The sequence below is a fragment of the Neolamprologus brichardi genome, chromosome 7 (genome assembly GCF_056152115.1).
Source record: "Neolamprologus brichardi isolate AB-2024 chromosome 7, ASM5615211v1, whole genome shotgun sequence".
Taxonomy (NCBI): Eukaryota; Metazoa; Chordata; class Actinopteri; order Cichliformes; family Cichlidae; genus Neolamprologus; species Neolamprologus brichardi.
This window is the reverse complement of record NC_142110.1, coordinates 26,015,033-26,042,780: the sequence shown is the minus strand read 5'-3', so window position 1 is coordinate 26,042,780 and position 27,748 is coordinate 26,015,033. Positions and strand designations below refer to the sequence as shown.

Below are 27,748 nucleotides of genomic sequence, written 5' to 3'. Positions count from 1 at the left end.
GACACATATAGAAGTTAAAACAGGTGAGTACAAATGACCCTAAATTAGATTTGGATTCTTTTGATGGTTCTTGCAGTACCTCCACATGTACACTTGAATTGAGTTGAAGTGAGCAGAATCCAGATTCAGAGACTGGATTACGCAATAGTTTTTACTTACTTTTAATTGAACAGGCGGGTCTCAGGCTCTTAGAGTAAAAACTATTTCTCCAAATTGCTGGACTGTACTGTGATGGAGAGAATAGAATAAAATATTAGAAAAAATCGGAAAATTAAACAATTAGATTAAAAAAAAGAGTGGATGGATAGATAGGTGTGTGTTACTAACATCATCAGTTGGGAAGTCACTCTCAACCACTTTGAGTTCTGGGATGTTGAGTCTCTGGGTATTGCATGTATTTTCTTTTATAAGACAATCCTGAATAATACAAGAAAACAATTGTCCCCATGATTGCATATACCAAAGATATTTGCATACAGTGCAGTACAATGCTTAAGAAGGTTTTCTCATTCTATTGAAGATAAAATTAATTATATTGCTATTACTTATGTCATATACACTGCTATTAGGATTAAGCACTGAATTAGATGCATTGTGTGAAATGTCACCATACTTCCAGAATAGACTTCTAAACTCTCAGAGCCAATGAAGTGGTAGGACAAGTAAAATCACAGAGTGGGGTCCGTGGATGTCGAGGCTTATAGAGCTCAGAGGGGGGCGCAGTATGGATATTAAAAAAATAATGCTTGGACACTGCTAGCATGATGGACAGGTTTTTGATGGGGCTCCAACACAAACGCATAGCAGGAGATGAAGCATCGCCAAATATGCTTCCAAACCAACTTCCTTCCAAGCCAAAGACTAGAAAATATGATGACGCATATCTTGCCTTTGGCTTCACCTGCACGACGGCGGTGCCAAGGTACTGTCCGCAAAGATTTTCTTGTAAAACAAAGGGGGGCCTAGTAAAAAAAGTTTGGGAACCACTGTGTTAAAGCAACATCTTTATGAATAAAGGTACTCTAGGTTTCCCAGCAGAACATGTACTGTAACAAGATGACCTTCATTATTTTACCTGGTTTCAATGGTTTGGCTGATTGGGAGTGTGTAGTATTCACACACACACACACACACACACACACACACACACACACACACACACACACACACACACACACACACACACACACACACTTACTATTTTGTCCTGTGCCACTTTTAGATCCTGTAGCACCTGCTGCACAATGCTTTCAGCCAGAGTGACAGTCAGTGTTTTCTTCAGTTCACTTTAATAACACAACAGAGGAAATAAGGAACTTCATTTATGAGGACATGGTATAAGAGATGCAATGACTGTGCCAGAGATTTACAGTCAAAAATGTCTGCAGGGTAAACTCTACCTAACCAGATTGTGTCTTTTACAGTTTATGTTATTTGTTCTGTCTAACATCTAACATTAACTAAATATCAACCACTGCTCTGTGGAAATGTCCTTACTGCAGTCTGTTGTTGATGATGTGCCCTGTGCTCTCCACCAGAGTGCTTCTTATGAATATGTGTGTCTGTGTGCGTCTTTTGGAGACACACTCTGAAAGACACTCACACACACTAGACCGCTGGACCACCCGTGGGTACAAAGCATCAGCGTGTCTCATCAGGCCTTGAGACAGCTCCTGGAACACAGAGACTAGGACTTCAGTAAGGACAAGACTGGGCATCTGAAGACAAAACAGCATTAAACAATCTTCCCTCAAGACCAAGCTTGACCTGGCAAGCACCCATCACATCATTTCCAAAATGGCAGCACACCTGGGCAGCTAACTAATTTTAAAACCCCAGCTCTCTCTTACCAAAGGTAAATTTAAACCCATTCAACAATTCTAATCGTTAAATAACATGTCACATATAACCTAGTCTGGCAACGTTTCTGAAACAGTTTGATATAGATGACATTTGTCAAATATCGTTGTCACATACATGTCACATCCGGCATAAAACTCAAAACTGTAACGCTTGGTGTTGTCAATGCATTTAACACCCTGACTGTAAACTACTCGGTGTCCAAAAGCCACTGAAACAAAAGAGCTTCCAGGCAGACGTTAGCCTGATCCTTTGAATTCACAAAGGGGGACCCATCACTGCGCATCACATCTTCACCACCGTCACCCAAGAGAGCTCCTGTTGTTGATGATGTTCACACTAACAAGGTTGCATGTTGTGACAAGTGGGGTCATTGCAAATCTCGCAAAGTCAATTAACCACCATCATCTGAGAGAAATGTGAGGTGTGATGAAAAATTGCTTCAAATGTTACTGCTTCAAATGGCTTCAGACTAAACTCCCAAATAGCCTTAAGAACTTACAGTAATAGTTCAAACATGGTATTATGTTACAGAATTTTCATTTCTGATCGCTTTTTGCACACTTTTTTGTCTAATTTATTTTATTTTATTTTATTTTTATTTTTAAAATATATACACAGAAATACATGTATGAGTTTTTTTTAAAATTAAAGACAGAATTTTCAAACGTCATTAACACCCTGAACTTAATTGGAAATAATATAGACAACTTTAAGAAAAGGGTTAAAACAGCAATTTTTTTTGCTTATTTTTAAAACTTTAGTAGACAAATTATGTAGCTAGCTGAAAAAACAGCGTCCATTCCAAAATAAATTCAATTTTTGATTGCTCAGACTACATGGCTCTACTCTATTTTGCCCCTTTGAACTACACTGTGTTCTGTAGATGAAGAAGCCCCAAGTTATTTGCAAGCGAAGCCTTTTTTCAAGAATTTATTCATGCTTGATTTGGGCTACCTGTGTGTGCTTGTTGTTGTTGCTGAAGTTGAAGTTGGACATGGATCCTCATATTTCTTGAACGTGTGTGTGTATGCGTGTGCACACAGTGAGTGCTTTCTCAACGTTTACCTGTATGCTCCTAGTGAACTCATTGGTCAGTGCAGTAGCCGTGTCAGTAAGAATGCTGTTCACAAAGTCTCCATCGGAGGCGCACTTCCTGCCTACCTCATATAGCGACGGCAGCAGCTACACAAATAATACCAAAAGAAATATTAGGTGGCATACAGCATCATTTACAATCCCTGGTCACTTTAGTGAGGATATTGTTACAGGCTAATGCTTGACTTCATTCAAAAAGCATTTACTTCATTTAAAAGAGTTTTTTTGTATCTTATATTCTGTCCCCCTGTATTTGCAAAGGTAGCAGGAAAACAATCAAAACATACTTAAATATGCTTAAATATCCAAAATTAACTTTGAAGCATGTACCTTTAAAGAGTCCCTGGCATGTTGCAGCACCTCGTGTGCTTTGAGGACATCAGCTTGGTCCTCTTGAATGCAACAGTGGCTTAAACGTTGAAGGCTGCTCTCTAACTGGCGACACATTCCATGGATGAGCTAAAACGGTGGACAACATACACATGTTTTCATTTGGTCAATTATTTCTTTGTTGTAACAATGTTTCTTGGTAATTAAGCTGTGAAGCCTGTTTAATTCCCCTTAAAACAAGCCACATTTGTAAGGAAAATCATTTGTGGTTGAGCAGCAACTATTACTAGTTATATAAATTTACTAGTTGAATAAATTATGTTGTAGTTACATAAATTAATATCTTGTATTTTTACTGGTTTACCTTTTCAGACTGTTGAGTTCTAAAGACTTGTCGAAGTTCTATGCTGTCAGACTGTCTCTGGTTGTTTCTGTCTAAATGCTGCTGAATCTGAACACACACACACAAACAAAGACACACAGCTGACGTCCGGAAAAAGAAGAAGCCTTTCCAAACAACAATTAATATATATTACAATATATATAATATAAATTTGGACTGTATCGCTACATAGAGTACAATGAATCTGTTAGATGTGTATGCTGTCTGCATTTGCTGTCTCAGTTCTCTGATGTCCAAAAAACACATTTTCAGCAATAGAAAACAAGAGAAAACATGAACTTCAACTATGATGTAAAAATAAATTCACCCTTGCCCTAAACACATAAAACACATACAATCTTAAATAACAACCTGCTAAACACACTGACCTTGTGCAGGGCCTCTTTTGTTCTGTCAGGGTTGCTACGGTAACTCGGTGTGATATCGGCAAGGGGAAGAGACATGTGCTGCAGAGTGAAGTTCCTGCATAACAAAGAAACCTAACATCAAATTATGGATCTGTTCAACTGTGCACAGGGAGAACATGCAAACTCCACACAGAGCATCAGCCTGGATTCAAACCCAGGACCTTCTTGCTATGAAGTACCAGAGCTGACTACTGCACAGTCGCCCATATTGAGTCTGTCTTTCTTTTAAAAATATTTAATAGGAAAATGGGAACTAGGTGCAGCAATTTATTGGGACTTGCAAATACCTTTCTATGATATGACCACCTTTATTCTTCAACACAGCCTACATTCTCTCATATAATTTTTCTAAATAGCCTTCAGGAATAGTTCTCAAAGCATCTTGAAGGACATTACAAAGCTCTTTTGTGGATATCGGCTGCTTTTTGTTCTGTTGCATAAATATATGATTTAAATGGTTCTTTGCTAAGTTGTCTATTATATGTAGACATGTTACTGGTTCATTCCTTGGGTTAGGTGCCATTTTTATGTTTGAAAGACCCATAGATCAGTCTTAAGCAGCTTAGGAATCAAATAAACAAGTGAACACGCAAAACATTCCTTTGAAATTTGTCAGCTATAAGGACTGGACTAAACACGAGTGAAAAAGCAGCCAGTGTCTCAAAGGAATCTCAAAACATTTTTTCTGATCAAAGCGTTTTTTGACATTTACCTGGACGCTGTTATTTAACAAGTGCAAAAAGTATTTTAATTAACAAAGTCTTAATGTTGGTTGTCTTTTGGTGTCCTTATAGCTTTGCCTGTGTGTGTGTGTGTGTGTGTGTGTGTGTGTGTGTGTGTGTGTGTGTGTGTGTGTGTGTGTGTGTGTGTGTGTGTGTGTCCATGACCTCTCCAAGGCATCTGCTACATCCTGGAAACCTCTAGCAGTCACACTGTTTCTGTCCCATGTTAAAGTCCTTAAAAAAGAGAGATCAGTCAGTTTGAGGAAATATAGCTCTGTCTTCCACTGATATTTCATACTTTCTCTGCCTCTGAAAGGATGATCTTTAATTCACTAATTAGCTGTTTGGATTAGAACATTTATTAATTACAAACATTCTTAAAAGAGAGAGAGAGTGTGTGTGTGTTTACATGTGCACCTAAGGCTGGTATTACTCATCAGGGCTTTGGACAGCATTTTAGCTCCTGTATCTCCAATAAAGTTTCCACTAATGTCAAGTTCAACCAGAGCAGCATGACCACCCAAAGCACTCAGCAGAATGTGCATCCCAGTCTTCAGCTTGGAGTCAGACACTGATAAAGACTGCAAGGGCTGCAAACACAGATTTCAATTTCAGGGTCACATCTGACAGGCTGGACATCCATTGCAGGACTACTGAATTACATTAAAGTACACTGAAGGTTTCACTCACACACTCTTCATCCTGGATTAGCTGAGCTATACGTTGAAGAACATCAGTGAGTGCTCTGGTCGATAGCAAAGTAGGCAGACATGAAATGAAGGGAGAAAGAAGAGAAAAAACTTAAGAACAAGGAGAAAATACATTTACTGATTTACATTCTTTAAACTACAGGCTGACTAGTTTACAAATAGCACCGACTTTGAAATAGTCGTGTGCTATTTGTGTGTTGTGTGCTGATCTGAAAGATTTAATTAGCAGTGGCACGTTTTGTGGGTTGAGCCAAACGGGTGGCAGAAAGTGACAGTTCTTTGTGTACCTTGTAACAACACCTGGTGTCTATGGAAAAGAGAAACTCAGCTTATGAATCTAGGACCAATATAGCTAGAGGCAGGAACATAAATGCAGATTATTATGGCTTGGATTTTGATAAATAGGTCAAATGTGTGTTTGACCTGGAAATATTCTGACCTATGTGTTTCAAAGGTCAAGTTTGTGTTCATCTTTTAAACTAAATGTTCTACCACAGAAATGATGTTACCATATTGTCCAAATCATGCATCAGTTTGCTGCATTAATACTGAGCAATGATGTTACAGATTCTGAAAGTGCAGCTTTACAGTTGCTGATGTTGCCGTTTCTGTTTTTTTTACATTACTATTACTATACTTTGTGTGCGATACAAATTTTATATCATGCAAATGCTGTTTAATTTAATTCAGTTACTCAGTTTAAAAACATATAACCAGGACTTCCGGTCGCTAGGGGGATGTCGTAGGAAGAGGAGAAGACTGCTCCGCTAACTTTTCTACCTTTTTCCACTCCTAAACCTGCCAATTCACAACAAAACCTTTGAACTGCGTATATTATATTTTACGGGTTCCGAAATTGGTTTTTGCTCGTTCTAACATGGCCTCAAAACGCACTAAAGCGGCAGAAAAGGAGGACGACGCACCTAAGCTGAACATGGCGGCCATCTCCTCCCTTCTGGAGCAGCATAGGGAGGCACTGGCCAGCGATTTCAAAACATCTTTTGGCCTACTGGAGTCGAAGTTTGACGAAGTCCGCTCTGCGGTAGAAGATCATGGTCAGCGGCTCGGATCTTTAGAGCTAGCAGCGGATGACTTAAGCCAGCGGGTTAGAGACCTTGAGAACGTTTGTTCCAACCTCAGCGAATCTAACACTAAACCTCTGGCTAAAGTTATGGACTTAGAAAGCCGAAGTAGGCGCCAAAACCTGCGTATCCTGGGACTCAAGGAGGGCGCTGAAGGTGGGCGTCCCACAGAATTTTTTGCAGATTTGCTCTGTGAGGTTTTCGGGAAGGAGAGGCTCCCGACCCGCCCGGAGATTGACAGAGCCCACCGTATACCTTTCAGAGCCGGGGTAGTTGTATGTTGTTTTGTCAAATTGGGGGATCCAGGAACCATTCTACTCTCTGTTTCAGTCTCTTATTTGTCTTCTTTTTTGTACTCTGTTTTCAGCTGCACTTGTTTTCCTACATTTTTAGTGCAGGACTATGGGTAGTCGCTTAAACTTTGTAAGCTGGAATGTCAAAGGCTTAAACCACCCTGTGAAAAGAAGGAAGGTGCTCTCACACATAAAGCAGTTTAAGGCAGCTGTTGTCTTTCTACAAGAAACATACCTCTGTGATTCGGATAACTCTCGTCTTTTGTCCCGATGGGCAGGGCAGCATTTTCATTCCACCTTTCAGGCTAAGGCCAGAGGCGTTTCTATTTTAATTGACCAAAATATTCCCTTTGACAAACATAATGTAATTTCTGATACGAATGGCTGGTACATTTTTGTTTCGAGTAAGCTTTACAATACAAAAGTAGTGTTGGCCAACATATATGCGCCCAATATTGATAATGTAGATTTCTTCCAGCGTGCTTTCTCATTGCTGCCTGATCTGAGCTCATACTCTCTCATACTTGGTGGTGACCTCAACTGCTGGCTGGACCCTGTGTTAGACCGATCCTCCCCGAATCCCTGCGCTGTCAGTAAATCTGCTCTTTTCATTCAATCCTTTTTATCTAACTGTGGTGTCTCTGATGTTTGGCGCTGCTTACACCCCCACAGAAGAGGGTACTCTTTTTTTTCACAGGTACACCACACTTATTCTAGGATCGATTATTTTCTTATTCATAATCAGCTGACCCCATGGGTCCAATCCTGTGAATACCAGACCATAGTAATATCAGACCACGCCCCTGTTGTGCTATCAATGAGTTTCCCAGACATCCCTCAACCCAGACGACACTGGCGTTTTAATTCGACTCTCCTGGCAGATGTAAACTTCTTGGAATTCATGAAAAAACAAATAACCTTGTTTCTTAAAATAAATGCCACGGGAGGAACTTCTAGTTTAATAGTTTGGGATACAGTAAAAGCCTTTCTCAGGAGACAAGTTATTTCCTATACTGCTAATATGAAGAAAAAGGCCCGTATCAAACGACTCGATTTAGTCAACCGAATCAAAGAAGTAGACCTGCTCTATGCTAAGGTAAAAAGCCCAGATCTATACAATAAGCGCATGGAGCTTCAGACTAAATTCGATCTCCTCTCAACACACTCAATTGAACGTCAGCTCCTGAAGAGTAAGAGTTTGTTTTATATTCATGGCGAGAAATCGGGTAGGATGCTTGCCAGCCAGTTAAGGGGCTTCCAGGCGAAACAACATATCACAAAGATTAGAATGGCTAATGGTAAAATCACTTCGGACCCTTCCAAAATTAACGATACGTTTAGGACTTTTTACTCCCAACTTTACACCTCTGAATTCCTGCAGGAAAGCACTTTAATGGATAACTTCTAAAGTACTTTGAATGTACCTATGCTTTCCTTTGATAGTAAAAACAGATTAGATGAACCCATCATGCCAGAAGAGCTGGGTGCAGCCATTTCTTCACTGCAGTCTGGAAAATCCCCTGGTCCTGATGGCTTTCCCGTAGAATTTTTCAAAGCATTTTCACCCTTGCTTTTACCCCAACTACATCTAACCCTCTCCGACTCATGGAAGTGTGGTAAACTTCCGCCATCTTTTTACGAGGCAAGTATTGCTCTTGTCCCAAAGAAAGGTAAGGATCCTGTGGAATGCTCATCCTACAGGCCAATTTCTCTATTAAATGTCGATGCTAAAATTTTGGCCAAAGTTTTGGCACGTAGACTGGAAAATATTTTGCCCTCAGTTATATCCGAAGATCAAACAGGCTTCATTAAGAATTGTTACTCTTATTCCAATATCCGCCGTCTATTGGATATATTATACACCCCTTCCGGTCAGAGTCCTGAGTGCATTCTTTCCTTAGATGCGGAGAAGGCATTTGATCGGGTCAAATGGAAATATTTATTCACAGTTCTAGATAAATTCAATTTTGGATCAAACTTTATTTCATGGATAAGGTTATTGTATATGTGTCCTAACGCCTCAGTTTTACTAATTCCATATAGTCACAGCCTTTCAACCTCCAACGAGGAACCCGTCAGGGATGCCCCTTAAGCCCTCTCCTTTTCAACCTGGCTATAGAGCCACTTGCCATTGCACTCCGCAGCTGTGGGGAGATCGATGGGATATGGAGGAAGGGTGTTGAACACAAAGTATCCTTGTATGCAGATGATCTCTTAATCTTTATCTCAAACCCCAAAATATCTATACCTACGTTGCTATCCATACTTCGCCAATTTGGCCAGTTTTCAGGATACAAGCTCAACCTATACAAAAGTGAGTTGTTTCCTGTGGATGGAGATGCATCAGTGTATGACTATACTACCCTCCCCTTTAGAATGGCAGGAAATCAATTTACATATCTAGGTGTAATAATTACAAGAAAGCACAATTGTCTCTTCAAAGCGAACCATCTGGCACAGTGGTCCCCTCTCTCCACCTCTTTGGTGGGAAGAATCAACTCAATCAAAATGAATATACTTCCTAAATTTTTGTATCTCTTCCAATTGTTACCAGTATTTATCCCCAAATCCTTCTTTGATTCATTGGACTCAATTATCTCCTCTTATATGGAGAGGTAAACGCCCTCGATTGAACAAGGCTCAACTCCAAAAACCCAAAAGTCGTGGAGGCTTGGCACTGCCTAACTTTCGGTATTACTTTTGGGCAGCAAATATGCGCTACATTATTTCTTGGCTGTACTTCCAAAACAAAGGTAATTGCCCGTCCTGGGTGCACATGGAGTTGGACTCAACTACAGGCTCTTCTGTCCTGGCCCTGATTGGTTCTTCACTCCCCCTTCCCCCAAGACAATTGATAATCCAGTTGTCTGGCACACAGTGAGGGTGTGGGCTCAGATGGGGAAGCATTTTCGATTTACAGGCTTCTCCCTTCTGAGTCCAATTTTTTCTAACCCCTTTTTTCAGCCATCATTATCTGATCCTATATTTCGAGATTGGCGTGACAGGGGCATTACATGTTTCAATGATCTGTTTTCTGACAATATCTTTGCATCTTTTGCTCAGCTTTCTGAAAAGTTCAATCTCCCACATACACATGTTTTCAGATATCTGCAGACCAGACATTTCCTCCAATCTCAGATTCCAAACTTCCCAGTTGCACCAGCTGCAAGCCCAGGGGACATGCTCCTTACCATAGTTCCAACACGTAAAGGGTTTATCTCTCTTATCTATGACAGGCTGGTGAGCATGAACGGTTCTTCGATAGATCGGATTAAAACGGCCTGGGAACAAGATTTAAATCAGTCATTGTCTATGGATACTTGGGACTTAATACTCAAGTTAGTTAACTCCACATCCCTATGTGCACGACACTGTCTTTTACAATTTAAGGTCGTGCATAAGTTTCATCTGTCCAAAGTCAAACTATCTCGTATGTATCCGAATGTGGACCCCACTTGTGATAAGTGTGGGAGTGCGGAAGCTTCCCTTATCCATATGTTCTGGACGTGCCCTAGCCTTGAAGGATTCTGGATAGATGTATTTCAAACCTTGTCCCTAATTCTTGGACACCATATGGATGCTAACCCATTAGTTGCGCTTTTTGGCACCACTGGAGAGGCTGATGCACGGTTGACCTCGTCACAGCGTTGCATGCTGTCCTTCCCCTCCCTTGTAGCTAGGCGTGCAATCCTACTAAGATGGAGGGCTGCCCCTTTGCCCACCCGGACGCAATGGCTGAGGGACCTTATGTACTATCTGAGCCTTGAAAAGATCCGATATGCGATTAGTAATAACAGCGGTAAGTTTTACAAGGTGTGGGGGCAATTCCTGAAATACTTTTCCAGCCTCCAGGTTGCGAACCTGACTTCCAGCATAACTCAGTAAGTCCTCCCCCCTTCTTCTTCTTCTTCTTCTTCTTTTTTTTTATAAAATGTTGTTATTTTATTTTATTTATTTATTTTTTCTAGTTATGTGTGTTTGTCTTATTTTTGTTGTTGTTGTATTTGCAATGGTTTTTTTGTATTTTTTATTTTCATGTGTGTGTGTTTTTTGTTTTGTTTTTTGTTTCTGTTGTTTCTCTTGTTTGTTATTTCTTTCTCTTTGCTTTGTTTATTTTTTATTTTTTATTTTTTTGTTTTATTTTGTTTTATTTATTTTTTTTCCTACCTGGCCTGAGGGATAGGGGTTCTAAGTGGTATGGTTAGGAGGTAAACTGATGTAAGCAATTACAAGACATGTGAGTGTGTCATTACTCTGTATTCTAACATTTCAGTTCAAACAGTCACTGTGAAACTTACTTGTCTGTTGTTTAACGATTCTGTGTGTATCTGTTTTTCTTTGTTGCTTTAAATCAATAAAAATATCTTTGAGAAAAAAAAAAACATAACCAGGGGTGCACATAAGTGGTCCGCAGGTGCGCATTCGCTGTCAAAATAAAAGACGCGCACCAGATAAGAAGTTGCAACACGCATTTGCGTACATAAGATTTTCTGGAGGAGGACAGACATTTGTTTAGAATCACTAAAGATGTCGAAGAAGCTCCTTTAAGCAATTACTTTGGTGTTCCTCCACCTACAAAGAAATGTCAGAAGGTTTGTCCGAACCGCAAAAGTGGTTGCAGGAGGTGAGCTGGCTTCAAAAAAATGATGAACGCACAGAGATGTGGTGCAGAATATGCCGTGAAAATCCCACTCTAGCAGACAAAAACAGTGCCTTTTATATGTACGCAAACGCGCGTTGCAACGTCTTATCTGGTGCGCGTCTTTTATTTTGACAGTGAATGTGGACCACTGATGTGCACCCCTGCATATAACTGTGAACATCTGCATTTCAGTTGGCATCATTGACAATCTTATTCTATAAAAGTGATGGCCATAATTTTTATGTTTCTATTCTGATGACCTGCTGCACACAGTGAACTCTACTATTATGTATAACCACTTACTTTTAATGAACATTCAAATGAGATAATCAGTTGTATTTGCTATATGCAAGCATTTTAAACATTGTGAAGGGTCAGTGTGATAAACTGATGTCAGTAGACAATGTGGTGGTAGAGTAAGGCGACCTCTTAATCTTTTTCATCATACCTGGATTTCATGGCAAAGTTTCTCCCAAGAGCAAGATGTCGAAGAGACTGACATCGACCGACTGACAGAACCAGGGTCACCATGTCATTCTCAAAACCTACAGTCAGAGAGCAAGGGAAAAGTGGTGGAAGCATTTATTCTTCCTGGTGTATTTTAATAATTCTCTTATTATTCATCTAGTGAAAAAAAGCTAACTGTCAAATTGTTGTTGATCATATTAAGGTTATAGTTATGAGGGTGCTATCAATCTTCTCACCTAACTCTGGAGAGGAAAAATAATTTGACTTTGAAAATTAGCACTTGACAAAATTAGGCAAAGAACTCAGAGATACACTGTCATACACAGAAGTCACCAACTTTGGGTTGAGTCAGTCACAACAGACTTTATGTGGCAGTCAGATTAGCTGATAAAGTGCATCAAGAGCTTCATGGAGTTGGTTTCCATGGCCGTGCAGCTGCATCCAAGCCTGTCAAAGTGTTGCTAGTGGACTCAGCAGTGGACGTGTTCTCTGGAGTCAAAGGAATTCTTAATGCTTCAGCATACCAAGACATTTTGGATTTCATCCTCTCAACTTTGTGGGAACAGTTTGGGGATAGCCCCTTCCTGTTGCACTACAACTGCACAGCAGTGCACAAAGCAGAGTCCATAAAGACATGGATGAGGCAGTTTGGTGTGGAAGAATTTGACTGGCCTGAGTTAGAACTCCTTTGGGATGAGTTAGAGCGGGAACTGTGAGCCTGAACTTCAATGTACTGAAATGAGTTTTGCAGGTTTTATATGGCATAATTGGATTTGTGTGTAAGAAAGTTGTTTTGCATACTGTTGTCAGAGATATCCAGACTTCTGATGGCTGTGGCTTCAGAGATGTGTTCCTGTATCACCTGAGCTCCTGCTGAACGTAGCTACACATAAACAAACACATATTTATTGGTCTAAAACATGTACCTACTGTGGATGCTACCATTCATCATAAATGAAAAAAGCTATTCTTTCTGCATGAGGGTATGTGAGTGTGTACCTCGCAGCTGCTTAGGTCTAACTCCAGCCCAAACAGTCGTTTGTTGGTTGCCAGACCCTGCAGTAATAACCTAGTTGCAAAACATATCAATAGATTCATTAACCACAGACTCCTAGTTTGTCAGTATTTGTAATTGTTTTTTAGAAAGTACAATATGTGCTGGCAGTGTGGACAGTAGTACTCTGAAGGTAAGCAATGGTTGTTTTTTTAACCTAGTATTTCCTAAAAAGATATAGTTTGACAAGAACTTTCACACATATGAACCTAAAGCGCTTCAAAACATCTCTTACTGATACATGGGATGCTTCACAGTTAGTACGTACAATAGTGATTGTGATAAGAGAGGTGGAAAAACTATATTTTTATTCATCTTTATTCTAACCAAGTCAAAAATGCTGTCATATTAAATACAACTAAGGTTGCCAGCGCTGACTAACATCAACTGTCACGTTTTTTCCCCTGCTGTCTGACGTTATTAAGCACAGCTAACACCCAGGTTTTTATTGAGTTACGTAATGATTCACAAAAATGAAAGGTCAATGGCAAAGCACTGATAAAATACATTGATGAAAATAAAACCCACAAAGAAATTTTGTGGTCATTAGCATTACTCTGAAAAGCGGTGTGAAAAGTGCCTAAGGTGTAGCGGTGGTGAGATATGGCTGTACAAAAAAACGTCTCAACTAACTGCGTGTGACTGATTTAGAATATAAAAGTACAAAAACATGCATTTTAATTCCCATTTCAGGGCTTCATTGATTAATTAACTACATTTTTAGCCAGACTTTTTCAGCCACTTAACAGTTCCCACGGCCAACAGTGAGCTTTCGTGTCAAATTATAATGTAACAGTGTGTGGACACACCTGAGAGCTTGTGGAGGTAGTTTGGTTGCAGACAGCCCAACATATTTCAGCTCACAGCTCTGACTAAAGAACTCTTGAATGCTCCTCGTGACCTCCTGCACCTTTCTATACACGTGCACACACGTGCATGCACAGAGGGAGAGAGAGAGAAAGAAAGAGATTTCTTGTATTAGTCACATAAACATTCATGAAGACAGCAGGGTGTCTGGATCAGGTTCACATATTCAACCTTTCAATTAATAGATGACTTAGTAGATACCTCTCGATCTCTGAATCTATCAGTGAATTAATCTATGAATTTATCAGCTGATGACAGTTTAATATGATATCTTTTTAATGGCTTAATATATACACAATGGCTTAATATATACACAATTCCATATACACAATATATTGTGTATATGGAAAATATTAAATATCATTTTTCAAGTTCCTAAGAATTTGTAACAAGATTGTGTCAAACACAGCACCAAGCATATTGTTATAAAAACACCAGTTGGATGAAAGAAATTATGAGACATCTTTTTTTTTTACTGATTTATTTATTTAGGTTGACGCCTAAATTAACTACTAATTCTGGAATTGCTCTTTTTTTTCTATGGTGAAAGGCGTTTCACATTTAAAGGTATTAACAACTTTAACAACTCTCAACAACATCAGGTGATATGTTGTAAAAGCCACTTGTTTATGGTATAAGCCAGTTTGTGCACATGCTGTCAAAGCTCCTTCTGAACACTTCATGCTACTATGTTCTCAGACTGTAACCTGAGGTACTGCAGTACTGTGGTGAATATTCATATTTAATTTGTTCATTAATGTTGTTTAAGTAAACTTGTGGACTGGTTGATCCTGGTATGACTCCATAGGCTTGGGATGCCCTCTGCTGGTTTTCAAAAGCTGCTGCATTTCAAAGCAACTAAGAAACTGAAGTCCAACGAGTTTACAGATATGGACAGTGGAGCTGACCTGTGGCTGAAAGGATTCCTGGCCAGGTTAAGGTGCACCAGTTTGTAACAACATCCAGCAGACAGCGACACAAATAACTGCATGAAAAGAAAGGTTAAAGTGAGCGAAGGTTATCTACAGAAAGACAAGCAAGTAAAATACAAGCATCTGAAGCAATTGTTTCAAACCACTGTTTTGATACTGTGCATCCAAGAACAAATACAATAACAACAACAACAACAACAACAATAATAATAATAATAATAATAATAATAATAATAATAATAATAATAATGATGATGATAATAATAATTGTCTCTATGTGTTAGCCCTGCATCAGACTGGCGACCTGGGGAGGCTATCAAACTGGATATATGAGTGGATAAAACATAAATATTAACATAGATGTAATGTAATACAGATTGGTCTTGGGCACAAGCTGTGAGGTCATTGATTTTGGTTTGTTTTATTGTTTTATCCATTTTGTTGAGATCCAACCATGGCCTCTGATTCTTCCAAATATCAATCAATGAGAAATCAATGAGATGATGGAAAGAAGTCCACAGTTATAAAAACAGTATGTCACTGACTGTGTCCAGAGGGCAGCTGGTATCACTGAGGTCCAGATAAGACAGAGAGTTTGTACTGGACAAGAACTTGAAGAGAAACTGCAAGACACACACAGATGCATCATAAAGTCTGAGTTATGTAGACATGGTTTCTTTCAGAGACTAGGCAGCTGAAATGATGACAAGGAGAGACACAATCACCATCCTAACAGGCCAGCATTAACTTAGGAATGTAATCAAGAAAATCATTTCCAGAATATTTCTAGGATATTTTGATAAACATAACACTTGCTTGACTGAAATCAGAATCCATTATTTGGACTCTACTGGAGAAAACGTTTAGGCTCTGTACATGTCTACATTCTTATCCAGGATGGAAAACTATCAGCGTATGTCTTGAAACAGAGTTTCTGTTTCTGGCAAACCTTCACTTACTTTCACGGTGCTTGGACAACACGTTACAAGTCCAGCAACCTTTGTTGTACATAGAAATACTTTGTTGCATGAGCAACATATTGGACCTTGTGGCCTTCGGTGATGATTACCCTTGTGAAGACCACAAGCTGAAATGTTTCAACAAACCAGTGAAGCTGGTTGCAAGCAAGGTCAGGATAATAGTCGGCACCACTTCTGGATGTTAAAAGTACGTGTACTGCAAGTACTGTAAGAGTATTCGTTGCATCATTTGTCTTCAATCCATATCATGTGAAAACACATAAAGCAGAGTGTACCGTGGCTTCCTCAGTAACCAGGCTACTGGTGTTACCAGACAGATCGAGGTGGGTCAGAGATGTTGAGAACCTTTGACTGGAGGACAACACCTGACTCAGACAGCCGAGACCTGGAAAAAACCAATCAAACCACAAATAATGATTATTTTGAATGGGGTAAGGATGTAACAGCAAAGATGGTGTGAAACACGTTTATGGTGGCAGGCAAAATATCCGAAGGAATCCTCCTTTTATTCATTTCATATTCATTCAAAGAAGAGCAAAAGAGGAATCTGCAAAACTGATATACCTGGATGTACTGTACAAAAATATGATCATACTATACTCAGCATTTGTTAGAATTTGTATCTAAGAGGTGTGTTTTAACACACTAATTATAATTATTTAGTGGTACAATGCACAGTGTTGACAGGAAGTGCTTTTATTTTGAAGTGCAAGGACATCAGGAACAACATTACCTTTTGGTCGAGTGACTTTTAAGCAGCACATTAAGCAACTAAAATGTTCTACTGAATGGTTTCTTTCTGGCATTCAATATATGATTTCAGACTGTAAAAGTCCTGAGTGTTCACCTCCTCTTCATATTTACTCGATTCTGTCTTCATTTTGCTCCTTATAAAACTGATGAAAACAGCACGTTATTTCTACAGTTTATAGTGTTTGTACCTCTGGCAGTCATCGATACCCTGGACAGGGAGAGGCGCTTGAGTCCTTTCTCCAGATTCTCCAAATTCTGACTTAGCGCTATTACACCTTGCAGTGAAAACACAAAACATTAACACAACTGTGAGTTAAAATAGTGTCTTTCAAAGGGACATATTTTGCAGAAAAGCACAGGTAGAGGCAATGACATTAATAATAATTCAACTCTGCTGCGATTTGTATATTCTCATTCACTGACTTGACACTTTTTATAACAAAAATATTCTTATTTTTAGTCATTTTATTCTGTATCTATGATTACTACCTGCATTTTATGATGTGTCTGTGCTGGTGATGCTTGCCTTTTCTCAGGCAGGCTTTTATGTTCTACTAGAATCAAATTTGTTTGCCAATCACTTCATACCTTTAATAAAACTTTTCACTATATACATATTACTGTCTGAGAGCACAGACATGAATCTAAACTGCAGCTGTTTGGTGAAGGCATACAACTACAAACCAGTTATTATGATTTGCAGCAGTAGACGCCTTTCCCCTATTCACATCTTAGTTACAACCACATACATGAATCAGGTGTCAAATCTAAAAAGCTCACCTTTGTCTTCAATTGGATTGCCAGAGAGGTTGATAGATTGCAGGCTAGACGAGGCATGCTCTTTGAGGGCAGCAGCCATTTTGACTGCAAAGTCCCTGTAAAGAAGATTATTGTCAGTCTCAATACCTGTAAGCTACACTGTAAATCAAAGTAATTTAAAGTCTGCCTAGTTTAACAAGTAAAAATATTTCTTCCTGAGTACATATATTTTCCTGAAATACATGATATTGTGCAAATTTTTATACAATTAAGATGTTTGGATCTTGAGTCACCGCAGTAACATAAAGGAGGCATCTGCTTGGCCTGTGACGAGTGCAAACACTCAGCCAGAGTAACAAAGGTCTATGTTGTCACAAGAAGGAGGGGTCCTGAGACAAGAGTCTCAGATTTTGTTAAAGTCGTGGTTAAATGCTCAAACGTGCAGTGAGGAGCTCTGTTGAGCTGTGGGGAGCATTCTGCTGGTATGGTTTGAAACTAATGGTCCTCTCAGTGTTCTCTCCTGGTGTTAGTGGTTTCTTCTGTATGATAATAATGCATTCATCAATAGAGCACCTGGGCTCCATAATGACCCCACATCTTTCTGAGACACTTTCTGTTTTTTCATTTATTTTTGACCCGTCTGTATGTGGACACAGAAACTCACAGCTTCAGTCCACTGGCCTCCAGCGAGAGCTCCTCCAGACTGGGAGATCTTGACAGCAGGTATGTCAGCTGCTGCTGGATATCCACTGACTGAAAGAACGAAACAAGAAACGTGCAGAGTGGTGTTTCCAACTTTCTTTTTTGCATTAGCAGTGGCCCATAAACACATGCACAATAAGCCTGCCGTGAATCCAGGAGCTGGGAGAGGTTTTTATAAAGTCCTGGTGGGGATTTTTTTTAACCCAAGTTATTTTGTCATTGTGTATTTGGTCTTAGAAATAATTTGGTCTGGAGTGATATCAAGAATGGAAAAGAGCAAAATTTCAGTTCAATTCAATTTCATTCATGTCGCACCAAATCACGACAACAGTTGCCTCAAGTTACAGACCCCAGCGCTGTACTCTTTACCAGCCTCAATAAATCAGCTCGCTTCTTGTTTAAACCCACTCATGTCTTCGAGTGTCTCCATTTAGATCCACGCCACGCACCGGCCACCCGAACATAACAACTTATGAATGATTGTGATCCAAAACCCTCAAGAGAAATCAATCTTTTTTTAAAATATGCTTTTCTAATAGTTTTTAAATATTATTCATAATAAATTAATTTACACGAGAATGTCACCTGAAATGAGAGCTAAGGAGAAGAAGATTATTATCTGATCAGCTTATTAACTGATGGGGTCACAAGCAAATAACAGTCAAAACAATAAAGCAAATAATTATTTCCATATAGATTCCACAGTTTGATAACATCTCCAGCACCGTAGTCTTGCTCTGTGACAGTTGTGTTGGATCTAACATATATTTTGTTCCTATTATTAAATGACCACTTAGTTTATTTATGAGCATAATAGTCGTCATTTTGAGAAAAAGCTGGATTCAAGTGTGCAAACCTTTAGGTAACTCTTTCAAACACTCAAACATAAATAAATAAAAATCATAGTGTACCAGTTTGAGATCTTTGCAGTAAATCTTTGTAAACCACTGGTTAAAGGACAAAGCCGCTACTGCCAATGCTAGGTCCCTGTGAGGAAAGGAGACAAAGAAAGGATGTAACAGCGGTAAAGTATGACTGGATTAGCCATCATAATGCTGTATCTCACCTGCTGTCTAAGTGGCTGAAGTCCTGCAGGTTGAATTGTCTCCAGTTGTGGATGTAGTAGATGTTGTCAACATCCTGCATAACCAGTTTGACATTAATTATAATTTTTGTATAAAAAGTGCTAAAATTGATTTAAAATTTTAGAATTTATTTCAAATGTGAGTCATCTAAAGTTTGGTGCAGATGGCATAACTAGATTTTATGTTGTTGCAACATTAACATACCCACTGAATCTCTTCTCTAAACGGCATCTCATTGAAATCACACAAAGCAGCATAGGTATCAGAGAATCCTCCTGGGAACAATACTAAGATACATTAGTTTGAGTTTTAAATTCATTTGTTTTTCTGAAATGCAAAACATTCGGTGATCATGTAGTTAGTGTTACTAATGTTTGAATCATAAGGTGTTTATGATCAACTGAAATGGTCTTTAGCTTTATCACAGTATGTACAACACATTTATAAATGTTTACATGTTAGTAAGTGATATCCCAACTACAAATTATCTAAAACTGGGAAATGAAACACACCACAGTAGCCAGGCTGACTGTTCATCTGCTCCTCTATCGCACCAATCAGTGTGAGGAGTCTGTCCTTGAGATCGGGTGGAATTGTCTTCAACAGCTTTCTGAGGATTAAAGGAAAATATGAAATGTACCCCATGAAACTGCAATACTCTGCAGACAGACCAAGAGTCTATTGACTGGGAGCTCAGAAATTCAGGTCTTGACTCACTTGATCTATTCCCTCATTAAACACCTCAAAGTATTTTGGCCTTAAGGTCTTACTAAATATATATATAATTGTGTTGCTTTTAGAATTTCTAGTCATGTTTATTGTCCTGAAAGCCTAGTAAAGTTGGACAGATCTACCATGTGTGAGATCTGATTTCAAAAAGCTAAGGTCCCAAAGGTGAACAAGCTCACATTGACTGTGCAACAACAGGCCTTTGGAAACCAGCTGATGACATTGTAGTGGCTACGTCTTTTATATATAGTCTATGATTGTTTCCTATATTCATCAAACTGTATGTAAACTTGGGGAGTATCTTTAAAAACACACACTGTATATAATAAGCATATAATGTTTTCTGTGATTTGAGAAGCCATTGGCTTTGAGACTGGTACGAGCCCACTGCAAGACGGACCCACCCTGGTGAAGAATCAGGAAAGATCCTCTTCAATGAGGCGGTCATGTGACTGATCATGGCTTCAAGATCTTCAGTGTGTAACACACTGAAATACAGAGTCTGTCTGTCTGTCTCCAACACAATCTGCAACACATTAGTACCATACGTGTGTTACTCTCCGCATATAACAACTAGAGTCTTTTTTATAGAATCAAATATTGTCTTAATGTGTGTTTTATATATGCATAAGTGCATATAAAAATGTAATGTAAAAACAGGTTATATATTGAAATAGGCATGGCACTGATAAATGGTGTACCTTCATGTGACTGTGAATATTAATGGCGCAAATCTCCAGGTAGCTAAAGGTGCTCTCCACCTGTGCATGAGAGAAAGGCATGAGTGTGAATACACACACACACACACACACACACACACACACACACACACACACACACACACACACATGCAGCCGAATCCGTCCTTTCACTGCAGTGTTAAATGGCCTGATACTGATGCAGTGCTTTTACACTGCAAGCCATATCCGCCCAGTCCTACACTGCTTTATTCTATGCACAGTGAGAATGAATCCGTGCACATAGGCCCAACCACCCGATGCATCGGGGCATTTATGCACATACATATAAAAAGAAAATGTTTGGCACGTTCAGCTCTATCTCTCTCCAGAAACAGTGTCCTAGTCAGAGAGGATAATCCATAAGGCTCATAACTCACAATGGTAATTTATCAAGTAAGAACCAGTAAGGAAAAATTTCAAACCTCATCACACAATGTTTAAGTTAAGCTAGTTTGGTTTAAAAGAGACGTTGTAATTTACCCTGATAGGTTGCTTGTTTATAACCACGTAACCTCTCCATAGACTCAGTACCTAAGAGAAACAGACATCATAAAAACAAAGAGAAAAGCTATTAGATATCAAACTGACAGACCAATGCCTGCAGCTTCAGAGGAACAGTGTCATTTTGTCAGGTCTTGTTATGCAATTTTGGTCCTTTACATTGACCTCCAAACTACAGTAGCACTGAGGTCCACAAGTGATATGCTGCTCCTGCAACCGTGCCATATGTCAGTGTTGCAGCAGCCGAATGCAATTCTCAGATGGACAGCTAGTGCTCAAAGAGCGTCATCCTCATTATTACCACTCTGCTTACACAGGAAACAAGTTACCATATGAAATTTGGTCACATGTCAGGATGACCTAAAGTTTAGCTTCTTGTGCAAAATAGGTACAAAATAATGTTGCCCAAATTACTTTTACAACAGTTTATTTACTCTGATTTTGCGTCAATCATTAATCATTAATTAATCATTCCATAAATATATGTTCTTAAAAATCTGTATTTTTCTGTATATGTATTTTTACCATTTTTTTATTTAATCAATGATGGACAATAAAACTTATTTGAATACATTGATCCACCTTAAATAAATCAACAAAATATAAAAGTACTTTAAAAACATTATTATTATTATTTATTTATTTTTACTTTAATCCACAAGAAAGTAAACTGTAAGTGATCCTGACTCTTGATAAAAAATATTTGTCTAACCCTAAATCACACGCAGTGTAAAAACAGATCTTTTAGTGCCCCCTCCTGGCAGATTTGTGTATATGCCGATGCCAGAGCGGCCCTGGTGCCCACATAAACGTGTTTTCTGTGTGCAAACAAACTGTTAGCAGACAAGTAGTAATGAGGCTGATGCTGTAAGAGCACCATCTGCTTCAGATTTAGTTAAAGCAGTCATAGTGAAACAGACATTAGACCAAAGGTATTGGCTTTTACCAATGATACTCACCATAAACCTGTTGGTTGACCTTCCAGTTGTCAGACTGGAGTTGTTCAAAATAACAGGCGTCACCAGACAGACTCTGTGAGGCTTCAGCAGCTCTGATATCTGATCTGCTCACAGGATTACACACAAAGACAGACCATCACTATTGCTATCATACTTTTAAGGACATCTTCACAGTTTGAATATTAAGTGCCTGTTTCTGCAGCACCTTAAACAAGGCTAACAAGGTTTTCACTTCTGTGGAGGACTGGATAGTTGTCCATCCAAATAACTGAAAATAAAGTGTTTATTTCTAATTCGTGGGTGAAAACCCAGTCCTGAGGCTTGAACTCATGAACTCATATCACCAGGTGCTGGGTTTCCTCCTTTTTAATGCTCTGCCAGCCTTTACTGCAGAGGCTTCAGTTACTGTTTGTTTCTGGGCCTTTCTATCCAAAGTTTAGCCTTCAACAAGTGAAATGCTCAGTTCGGTTAAGATCGGGTGACTGACTTGGCCATTCAAGGATATTCCACTTCTTTGCTTTAATAAATTCCTGGGTTGCTTTGGCTGCATATTTTGGGTCATTGTCAATTTGTATTATGAAACGATGCCCATCAGTTCGACTCCATGTATCTGGATTTGAGCAGACAGCTTGTCTCAGAACACCTCAGAATTCATTCGGCTGCTTCTGTCCTGTGTCACATCATTAATAAACACTAGTGTCCTAGTGGGACTGGCAGACATACACCCCAAACCATCACACTGCCTCCGCTGTGTTTATGATGTGGTTTGCTTTGGATCATGAGCTGTTCTTTGTCAGATTTTTTTTTTTCTGTTTTCACAGCTTAAGGGTGACTTGTTTCACATGCATGGAGAGCTCCTGTGACTGCATGTTGTCTGTTCACAGTAAAATCTTCCATATGCAAGTACCACACCTCAGATCAACTCCAGGCTTTTATATGCTTAATTAATAATGACATAATGATGGAATTGCCCACACCTGCCCACGAAAAAGCCTTTGAATCAATTGTCCAATTACCTTGGTCCCTCCTAAACCTTTCATCCAATTTTAATGCAGATACCCCCAAATGAAAGCTGAGAGTCTACACATGATATCCATTGTATAACTATTATTTAAATATGTGAATATGTAAACTTGTGTCCAAATATATATGGACCTAACTATAAACTTGAGTCACATCCCATTCTTTAATCCATAGGGTTTAATATGATGTCGGCCCACTCTTTGCAGCTATAACAGCTTCCATTCTTCTGGGAAGGCTTTCCATAGTTTAGGAGTGTTTATTTATAACCATTCTTTAAGGAGCACATTTGTGAGGACAGACCAGTAGGTTTCCTCCACACCAAACTCTCTCATCCATGTCTTTATGGACCTTGCATTGTGCAATGGTGTGCAGTCATGTTGGAAGAGGAACGGATCATCCCCAAACTGTTCCCACAAATTTGGAAGCCTGAAATTGTCCAAAGTGACTTGGTATGCTGAAGCATTAAGAGTTCCCAACACTGAAACTAAGGGACTGCTCTGTGATCTTACGTGGCCGACCACTACATGACTAAGTTGCTGTCGTTCCAGTTACTTCCACTTTGTTATAATGCCACTAACAGCTGACTGTGGAATATTTAGTACAGAGGTGGGAAGTAACAAAGTACAAATACTTTGTTACTGTACTTAAGTAGAATTTTTAGGTATCTGTACTTTACTTGAGTAGTTTTCTTTCTGACTACTTTTTACTTTTACTCACTACATTTTGAACAAGTATATGTACTTTCTTCTTACATTTTCAAAACAGGTTTATTACTTAATTTAAAAAAAAAAAAAAAGTATTAATTTTAACATATTTAAGGTGAGTTATTATTTCACTTCACTGTGAGCGTCTAAACATCAAACCAATTTGAGCCTAAACAGCAACACATGAAAACCAGTCCTGTTCATGTATTATTCACCAGGACATGTCACATAGAAAGAGATGGATGAGGCAAAACGTCAGCGGTTAAAGTGCGATGGCTATTTTTGTTTTTGTTGATATTTAAATTGTGGTAGCAGTACTTCAGCATCTAGTTAGTGCTACAAAAGAGGAGCAGGGAGCATAAAGGAGTCATATTTTAAAGGTGCAGGTAATTTCAAATGCACATTTTATCAGTTCAACAACCATCAGCAAACACACAAACTGTTTGTGTGCAGTTATTTGCACAGTGTGTTCCTAGCTAAAGGTCCAGCTGCTATATTTGACAGGCAGAAAAAAGAAAGAGAGCCAACTTCACTCAGAGATGGAAAAAGATAAGAAAATCAGGACAGGAGAGGAAGAAGAGAGGTTCGATTTAAAGGGAAGGACTACTCAGTTGGTAGAAACATCTTCCAAAGAGCTACTTTTTACTTTCTTACTTTGTGTACATGTCAGAGCCTGTACTTTTTTCACTTTTACTTGAGTAAAGAAGTTGAATCAGTACTTCAACTTTTACTGGAGTATTTTTTTTAACACTAGTATCTGTACTTCGACTTAAGTACATAATGTCTGTGCTTTTGCCACCTCTGATTCAGTAGCAAGGAAATTTAATCACTGGACTTGTTGCACAGGTAACATCCTATCACGGTCCCACGCTGGAATTCATGGAGCTCCTGAGAGCGAGCGGTGCATGCCTAGGTACTCGATTTTATACACCTGTGGCCACGAAAGTGATTGGAAGACCTGAATTCAGTGATTTGGGTGGGTGAGTGAATACTTTTGGCAATATAGTGTAGATGACACTAGGCAAACAGGACCATTTCTGCAAAAACCTAAACTGAGATCCACAGATCCTCCACACTGTACACCACCAGCATCTTCACTGCACCTAGAAATTTTGTTATTAGGAGTTACAACTGGCACAACTGGCCGACAAAGGGCGGCCCTGGGAAAATTCCAAAGCATCCTCAGTGTTGGACTGAAGGGTAAGTGACAACACGTGCAATGGAAGGTTTAAGAATGGTAAATGGACTGGTTCTTATATAGCGCTTTTCTACTCTGAGCACTCAAAGCGCTTTATACAGCTAATTCATTCACCCAACCACTAAACTGTGTGAATGGGTGTTAACATTAACACACAGTCACACTCTGATGGATGCATCAGAGAGCAACCTGGGGTTAGTATCTTGCCCAGATATTTGACAAGCAGACTGGAGCCTGGGATCGAACTGCCAACCTTCTGGTTAGTAGCTGATCTGCTCTACCACCTGAGCTACAGCACCTGAGCTGGTTCATTGTTGTCATCGTGTTAAACAGTCGTATTACCAGGCTTTAAACACCACCTATAAACACCACCTACTTTGTGAGGCATGAAGACATCCATCCTTTGTAAACTCTGTTTATTTACCCATGTGGTTCTTATTTCCAGCCCATTTTAAAAACGAACAGGCAGGAGTTCTGACTTTAGTGTAGGGAATTACATAGTGATAGTTTAGTGATTTGTGAAATGCTAAGAGTTTGGTAAACTTGTGAAATTGAGTTTTCAAAGAAGCAAAAGTAGTGCAAGATCTGAAACTGCCCAGCAACCTCTTTTTTGCGGTTTGAGGCAAACTGAAATAATGGAAACTTGCCCTGTAACTTTAGCACAGAAAGGAAATGTATTTGTAACGACTTTCAGCGTGCATGACTTTCAGTTAAACTCAATATAGTAGATATATTTGAGGGGTCTTTGTAGATATCTTACTTTTACAAATTCCCCAATAAATCAAACAGAGTTAAAATCAGCAGTTACAATAACATCTGGTTTGTGTATGTACCTGTATAAGAAGGGAAAGACTCCAGAGTCCACTCACTCATTCTTTTCATATACAAAATTACAGATTTATATTATAAAACTCACACATGGTGTGTATGACAATAAAACTCTTGATTCTTGATCCTCAGGAGACCTCAGAGACCAACAGTACACTGCTCTGTAGGTGAGGCTGACAAGTTTGAAAATAGGTGACGTGGGCAACGGTAAGCTACTGAAAGGAGATGGACACATTGATCAGGTGTTGAGTGGCCAAATAGTAGCATTTTAAATTTCCTACAAGTAATCAGATACAGAGCGAAGACAATGATGAATAATAAAAGCTGATAAAAACATACCTGAACGGCATCTACAAAGCGTGTGATATTAGTTTTTTAATAATCTATCTAAAGGGCAGCAGATATAAAATGAACCTGAGGCTCAGAAGTTGCTGAAGGACAGAAATTAGGTACGTCCCCCACAGAGACAGTAAAACATCTGTGAGATAACATTCAAACTGTTATCATGCAATAGCTGTATAATCAGGGTTTGATGTTTTACAGAAGTGAGCCCTAGTAGTTCCAACACTAACCCTGATTATACATGACTAGGTGATCATTTCTAATGAAGTTCAGGTAGCTTAGAGTTTTAAGATGGCACAGAAATTTCTCGGAGTCACCTCACCAAACAAGTGCCAGATTCACTGTTATTCAGAGGCTTTTTTGGCACCGGCAAGGTCTATGGCATGGAAATACTGACAGTCAGAGTGCAACTGACTGCTGTGCTGAATTCAGGGACATGTTACATACCATACCTATCATGTGCTCAGATTACACTGAATTTCTGCAGAACGCTGCATGTTGAAGGTCAGCTGTGCACCCACCCTTCTTTAGAAATTAATCGGCGCACTAACAGAGTAATAATTTCAGAGAGTCCTGGTATCGGACTGTCTTTATTCAGTTCATAACACTGCTAACAAACCACACACTGAGTCACGTTTCCTTCTTTTTGTCAGTTGGTGTCACTGACTGTTAAAGTGGAAACACAGACGGTAACTAAGTAGGAGAAGCTGACCTTTAGGCATAAACAGTTTGTTTCAATGAAAAAGAAAAGCCTAACTTAGCTGTATAGACCAGATGTTTTTTATGAAGTCAGGATTTAGTCCAGTAAAAAGTTGTATGGCTAGTATCACCAAAGCACAGATTATTTACATCTTTATAAATAATCTTACATCATTAAAACTGCATGTTTGAAGTTTTAGACAAAAATAAATACATGTAAGATGATCTCTGTGACAGAAAGTCTCACATTTTGTTGCTAAGCACCCATTTTTACCCAGTATGGTAACATTTGGAGCCCCTGAATTAGATTGCATTTGCTTTAACTAGGTCAGCTTAAACTGAGTTGAAATACATGTAAAAACTTTTAAGGTGTTTCAATGCTATCATCCTATGTTCAAAGAATCGGAAATATCAAAGCGCATTAACTTTGCTGCTGAAAATGGCTCAGCTTACCTTGCAGGTTCTGGGGAACAGCCTCCATTCTGTGGACTTCAATACAACGATGAAATTGATATGAAGATGCACAAAAAATTAATCTGTGATCTTGTACTGCTCCTTAGAGAAATAACGAAAGGAAAGATGCATGTCCATACCGCCAAATTTACAAAAAGAAGACGGATTTTAATCTAATAAAACAGTGTGTACAAATCCAACTGCACTGAGTCAGGAGTAGGGAGCAGAGGAGATAGTAAAACAAGAAAATGTAGCGTGGAGATACTAAAGGTGTGAAGGTACACACATGAAACCACCATAAGATTTCTTTTTCAGAGCACATCTGCATATAACCCTCTTTCTCTTTCCACCCTGCATGCATGCACACACGTCACCTTTCTTGCTCTGCTTGCATGCACCCTCTGCTTGTGAACGTAGATACTCAC

General features: G+C 39.1%; 1 protein-coding gene across 1 annotated transcript in view; it reads right to left on the bottom strand.

Annotated features, from left to right (window-relative positions):
• Nucleotides 1-27,489, bottom strand: part of carmil2 (capping protein regulator and myosin 1 linker 2) — a 65,153-nt gene extending 37,664 nt beyond the window's left edge. The window contains exons 1-30 of the mRNA XM_087843372.1: nt 27,324-27,489; nt 22,077-22,180; nt 21,097-21,147; nt 20,578-20,637; nt 20,281-20,402; nt 19,660-19,757; nt 19,352-19,422; nt 19,129-19,202; nt 18,974-19,049; nt 18,025-18,113; nt 17,382-17,476; nt 16,790-16,876; nt 16,124-16,233; nt 15,414-15,491; nt 14,845-14,921; nt 13,879-13,983; nt 13,015-13,084; nt 12,817-12,898; nt 11,996-12,092; nt 5,511-5,565; nt 5,238-5,410; nt 4,986-5,054; nt 4,060-4,153; nt 3,653-3,739; nt 3,289-3,417; nt 2,929-3,045; nt 1,498-1,673; nt 1,199-1,286; nt 328-417; nt 160-226 (exon numbers count right to left, since the gene is read on the bottom strand). Of these exons, the coding sequence (XP_087699498.1) occupies nt 160-226; nt 328-417; nt 1,199-1,286; nt 1,498-1,673; nt 2,929-3,045; nt 3,289-3,417; nt 3,653-3,739; nt 4,060-4,153; nt 4,986-5,054; nt 5,238-5,410; nt 5,511-5,565; nt 11,996-12,092; nt 12,817-12,898; nt 13,015-13,084; nt 13,879-13,983; nt 14,845-14,921; nt 15,414-15,491; nt 16,124-16,233; nt 16,790-16,876; nt 17,382-17,476; nt 18,025-18,113; nt 18,974-19,049; nt 19,129-19,202; nt 19,352-19,422; nt 19,660-19,757; nt 20,281-20,402; nt 20,578-20,637; nt 21,097-21,147; nt 22,077-22,180; nt 27,324-27,351 (2,719 nt within the window). The 5' untranslated portion in view covers nt 27,352-27,489. The remainder of the gene's footprint in view (nt 1-159; nt 227-327; nt 418-1,198; nt 1,287-1,497; nt 1,674-2,928; nt 3,046-3,288; nt 3,418-3,652; nt 3,740-4,059; nt 4,154-4,985; nt 5,055-5,237; nt 5,411-5,510; nt 5,566-11,995; nt 12,093-12,816; nt 12,899-13,014; nt 13,085-13,878; nt 13,984-14,844; nt 14,922-15,413; nt 15,492-16,123; nt 16,234-16,789; nt 16,877-17,381; nt 17,477-18,024; nt 18,114-18,973; nt 19,050-19,128; nt 19,203-19,351; nt 19,423-19,659; nt 19,758-20,280; nt 20,403-20,577; nt 20,638-21,096; nt 21,148-22,076; nt 22,181-27,323) is intronic.
• Between the last annotated feature and the right edge of the window lie 259 nt (nt 27,490-27,748).